At 46.3% G+C, this 5612-nt stretch overlaps 1 protein-coding gene across 1 annotated transcript in view; it reads right to left on the bottom strand.

The window, feature by feature from the left end:
- Nucleotides 1-1341: 1341 nt before the first annotated feature.
- Nucleotides 1342-5612, bottom strand: part of Fn3krp (fructosamine 3 kinase related protein) — a 17000-nt gene continuing 12729 nt past the window's right edge. Inside the window, exons 4-7 of the mRNA XM_005350919.3 lie at nt 3661-3677; nt 3465-3474; nt 2713-2866; nt 1342-2479 (exon numbers count right to left, since the gene is read on the bottom strand). Of these exons, the coding sequence (XP_005350976.1) occupies nt 2141-2479; nt 2713-2866; nt 3465-3474; nt 3661-3677 (520 nt within the window). The 3' untranslated portion in view covers nt 1342-2140. The remainder of the gene's footprint in view (nt 2480-2712; nt 2867-3464; nt 3475-3660; nt 3678-5612) is intronic.

Genomic DNA, 5612 nt, shown 5'->3' with positions numbered 1-5612 from the left:
ACAAAAAATCAGGTAGAACGGCCATCTAGAGGAAACGTAACTGCTGTCTCCACCTGAGGCCTGTCCTACCAGGACATGAAACATTGAAAACAACGTAACCAGAAATGTCTTCATTATTGGCTGACAAATTGACTGTGTAGAAAATTCAGGGTGGTCAGACCATTCTGCTTCAGACTAAGAAGGCTCCGTTGCTTGTCAGCTTCTTTAACCGTTGGGAGGTTTGAGGCATTTTAATTCTTCATAGGATCTGTCCCCTCTCTGGAAGTTTCTAGGCTATTCTGTGTAACTGGTGTCTAAAAATCCCAGGGATGTTTCAGGTGAATCGGCCATCAGTCTCTGGACAGACTGCTAGGTTATCTCAAAAAGAAAGCCTGTCCTCCCAGGTGAAGCAGCCATCAGTCTCTGGACAGACTGCTAGGTTATCTCAGAAAGAAAGCCTGTCCTCCCACAGCTCTCTGAGCTTCACTAAGGTCCTGGCAGACCATAGCTACAATGAGAGGCACACAGAAAGAAGCTGTGAGAACAGGACCCAACTGCATAGGGAGGACTAATAAGAGCCACTAACAATTCAGAGGCAAGACAGTTGGGATACTAAGTCTCTGAAAACAGTAGTAGGGTCTGCAGGTGGTGGTGGCGCACACCTTTAATCCTAGAACTCAGGAGGCAGAGGTAGGTGGATCTCTGTGAGTTCGAGGCCAGCCTGGTCTACAAAGTGAATTTCAGGCAATATAGCATTACAATATTTTCTGGCGAACAGCTAAGATAAATGTTGAGCACATGTATGTGGAAAAAAAGTCTCAGGCATCACTGAAACAACTGCAATTATATTCAAATTTTTAGGCCAAAAGATTTATCAGCATCAATTTCAACCATGAAATTTCCCATTTCTACAATGTTGAAAGACAAAAAATAATAACACAAATGTTCATATGTTGCAAGGAAATGACAATTTTAGAAAACAGCACAATGTTGCAAGGAGCCGCTTGTTCGTCCCAGCCGCCCAGAACCAAAATAATCGCACAGAAACTGTATTAATTAAATCACTGCTTGGCCCATTAGCTCTAGCTTCAATCAAGAGCAGAAATATACATATAACAAAATTGACCTAAAATTTGTATCAATATATCAATAACCCAAGATCCATACCAATGTAAATCTCTATAGCAGTGCAAGGCAAGGTAGTGGTGGTGCACATCTCTAACCCCTGCACTCAGGAGGCCGAGGCAGGTGGATCTCTAAGATTGAGGCCAGCCTGATCTACACAGAGAAACCCTATCTTGAAAAACAAAAGGGAGGAGGAGGAGGAAGAAGAAGAAGAGGAGGAAGAAGAAGAGGAGGAGGAGGAGGAGGAGAAGGAGGAGAAGGAGGAGGAGGAAGGAGAGGAGGAGCAAGAGGAGAAAACAGCACAACGCTGGCATAACGTTTTTCCAGGCTCCTAAACTTAGCCAAGTTACCCTAAGGTTGGTAGCTTGATCGGTCCTCAAACCAATCTCCAGACCGGCTCAGCTTGTGGCAGGGTTCAGAAGCACTACACAAGCAGAGGGAATATCACTGATTTCAGAGTTGGTCATTACTCAGATCTCCTGACGAGAGGACTCCATGTCTAGATCAAGCCTGACCATCACAAAGCATCACTGTGAAGAGCTCAGAAATGTTCCCTATGCACAACAAGGAAGCGATGGGAGGTGGGCACCTCGGCCACACCAACACGGTCCTCAGAGTTCTTTCCTTTGCAGCACGGCGTGGCGCCCTGTACCTAAACTTCCACGGTGTGGCGCCCTGTACCTAAACTTCCTAGGTCTCTGCTCAAATCACCACTGAGGCCTAACCTAGCCAGGAAGTCTCACAATGTACGCAACTTCAGGATTATATAACCATTCCTCTGAAATAACCCATGCTCTACAAGGCTAAGAAATAAGACATCAAGGTATCTTAAGCAAGTGCAGCCATGGAGTAAATGGAAAGAATCCATGAGGAAAAGACGGTGGAGAATCATGAACTCCTTGGAATAGCTGGACTCTGGTCACTCAGAGGCAATTCCTTCAGGGCAGTGACACTTGTGATGTAAGACTTGATCTGCACACAGAATCATCTTGTTAGGAGACCCAGCACACTCAGAACAGACTGCCCTCTGGCCAGTTCATTTGCTGAGATTCCTCATTATGTTGAGAGAGGATCCTCTGTATCCAGATCCAAAATGATTCCAGTGGTTCAGGTAGTGAAAGAGCTGATACAGCTGCAAGCGCTTATCAAATCCCGGGGCTTTAGGGATTTTGCTATGATAGGCAGAGTAAAAGGAGCTGCTGAAGCCCCCGAACATGCCAGCTATTGCCAGCTCATATTCTGAGTGGCCATAGAAGGAAGCTGGATCAAAAATGATGGGCCCAGAGGAATCTTCTGCTACGTTCCCTCCCCAGAGGTCTCCGTGAAGTAAGGAGGGCACAATTTCCAGGTCACGAAATAGGTCAGGAATCTTCAACTGCAAGGAGAAAGATGGAGTCTTAGACAAGGCGGTCAATGAATATGGAGGTGTAGGTGTCTTCCCAAGTGCTGTTCCACAGATCTACGAGCTGTTACTCAGATGTGTCTGACTTAGAGAGAGACGGGCACTGCTGTAAGAAATACAATCAGCGCTGCCCATGCTCTGGTGCCCCCCCATCAGTGCTCAGTGGGCACTGTTGGCATTGGGTATACAGAGAAGGCCCTGCTCACCTGCAGAGCAGACCACAGCTCAAGAGCTTCCCGGTCTCCGGACCTCTTCTCCACCATGTCCATCTGGGGCTGAATGCGCTGACTGGCATAGAATGTGACCCAGTCTTTCTGCCAGTCATTTACCTGCCCAGGAGAGAGTATAGGGCAAAGCAGACTATCTTAGTCAGGGTTTCTGTTGCTGTGATGAAATACCATGACCAAAAAGCAAGCTGGGGAGGAAACACTTCAGCATTGCTGTTCATCACTGGAGGAAGTCAGGACAGAAAGTCAAACAAGGCAGGATCCCAGAGGCAGGAACTGACACAGAGGCCATAGAGGGGAGCTGTTTACTGGCTTGCTTCCCATGGCTTGCTCAGCCTGCTTTCTTATAGAACCCAGGACCACCAGCCCAGGGGTAGCACCACCCACCGTGGGCTGGGCTCTCCCCCATGGATCACTAAATGAGAAGATGCCTTGCAGCTGGATCTCAAGGAGGCGTTTCCTCAACTAAGGCTCTCTCCTCTGAGGACTCTCGCTTGTGTCAAGTTGATACACAAAGTCAGCACACAGACTTTACAGAAAACTTCAGAACTGAAGTAGACTTGAGTGCCCAGAACTCCCAGTGTAGAATGGGCTGCAGGAAGCATGAAGAGGAGTAGCAGCCACAGGAGGCTAAGAGTTGAGGGAAGACCGGGCAGCATGAAGTCTCAGCACAGGCTGAGACTGAAGGTCCAGCGTCCCCGGGGAATGGTCAGCAGGGTGTGCCGGGTGACTAGTTGCAGCCTTCCAGGCCTGGAGATCAATTCAAACAATTTAACTACAACAACTATGGGACAAAGGCCTGAGCTAGTTGACCCCCTGGATCTCAGGGCTTGTTTCTGACCATCTACCTGGCCACATTTTACCTTGTCCTGGGAGAGATGAGAAAAGTCGTATGGAACCTCTTTCATAAGAAGAACGTCCAGGCACAGGTGCTTACCGCCCAGCTATGGCCCCTGTGCCCACCATAAAACATCTAGTGCAGTAGGAGGCTGCTTGTTTGTTCCCAGACGCCCAGACTCCCGAAATAACCACACAGAAACTGTATTAAGTAAATCACTGCTTGGCCTATTAGCTCTAGCTTCTTATTGGCTAACTATTTTTTTTGTTTGTTTGTTTTTGTTTTGAGACAGGGTTTCTCTGTAGCTTTGGTGCCTGTCCTGAAACTAGCTCTTGTAGACCAGGCTGGCCTCCTTTAATCCCAGCACTTGGGAGGCAGAGGCAGGCGGATCTCTGGGAGTTCAAGGCCAGCTTGGTTAACTCTTACGTCTTAATTCAACCCATCTCTATTAGTCTGTGCATCGCCACGTGGCTGTGGCTTACAGGCGAGGTTCCATCTGGCATCTGTCTCTGGCAGAGCTACTCTACTCTGCCTTCTTTCTCCCAGAATTCAGTTTATTTTCCCTGCCTAGCTCTATTCTGCTAAGCCATTGACCAAAACAGCTTCTTTATTCATTAACCAATAAAAGCAACACATATACAGGAGGACTTTCCATATCAATCTAGTTTGGGTTTTTTGTTTTGTTTTGTTTTGTTTTTGAGATAGAGTTTCTTTGTGTAGCCTTGGCTGTAGGCTGGCCTCTGCCTCCCGAATACTGGGATTAAAGGTGGGCACCACCACCAACCATAAAACATCTAGAAGTTTCTATTTCTAGATTCTGCATTCATGCCTCTAGGCAAAGAGATTTCCTGGTTTCCTTTTTGTGACTGTGAAAAAATCCCCTCATAAAGCCATCCTTGGGGTATTTTTGGTTTGTTTGTTTTTTATCTTAAAATTCCAGATGATGTTCCATCATTTCAGGAAGGTCAAGGCGACAGGAACAGCTTTTCACATCCAGAGTCAGGCATTGGTGCTGCCCAGATTCAGGGTGGGTCTTCCTACTAAGAAAATCTGTCACAGGCTTGCCCACAGGCCAACCCGACCCAGATAATTCCTCACTGTGACTCTCTGCCCAGGTGATTCTAGATTGTAACAAACTGACAATTAAAACTGTCACAGCTGTCCCCCAATCTACTTTGTATTTGCTGGACATCAGGCAGAACTTCCCAGGCAGGAACTCCCCGGGAACAGACATAAACCATGAACATGAAAGGTATAAGGCCGGTCAGTGTGCTGTCTTTGAGAGTTTAGTACTTTGGTAACCACAGGGGAGTGGACCTAAGACCTCTGCTCACAGTAAAACCCTCATCTGTTCAGGTCCTTAAGTAAAACAATGTACTTTACACAGAACCCACACTGTGGAGATGGCTCAGCATTAACAGGGCTTGCTGTTCTTGTAGAAGGCCAAATTCAGGTCGCAGCAACTGATGTGGGTTTCTCTCTGTATGCTGTCAATATGTTTTATTACCATTGGTTAATAAAGAAGCTGATTTGGCCATTAGTCAGGAAGAGTTGAGGTGGAAAATCCAAGCAAAGAAACAGGAAGAAAGGTGGAGTCTGGGAGACGCCAGCAGAAGCTGGAGAAGCAAGATGTGAGGTAACAAGCCACAAGTCTCGTGCTAAAATATAGACTAATAAAAATGGGTTAATTTAGCTGTAAGAGCTAGTTAATAATAACCCTGAGCTAATAGGCCAAATAGTTTCTAATTAATATTAAGCCTCTGAGTGACATTTATTTATTTATTTATTTATTTATTTATTTACTTTTGGTTTTCGAGACAGAGTTTCCCTGTAGCTTTGGAGCCTGTCCTGGACTAGCTCTTGTAGACCAAGCTGGCCTCGAACTCACAAAGATCCACCTGCCTCTGCCTCCTAGGTGCTGGGATTAAAGGCATGCACCACCACCGCCCAGCTTCTCTGAGTGATTATTTTATTTTATTTTATTTTATTTTATTTTATTTTGATTTTTCGTGGCTTTGGAGCCTGTCCTGGAACTAGCTCT

The sequence above is a fragment of the Microtus ochrogaster genome, chromosome 7 (assembly GCF_000317375.1).
Source record: "Microtus ochrogaster isolate Prairie Vole_2 chromosome 7, MicOch1.0, whole genome shotgun sequence".
NCBI classification, from domain to species: domain Eukaryota; kingdom Metazoa; phylum Chordata; class Mammalia; order Rodentia; family Cricetidae; genus Microtus; species Microtus ochrogaster.
The sequence above is the reverse complement of the archived record's forward strand: the minus strand, read 5'-3'. Positions and strand labels throughout refer to the sequence as shown.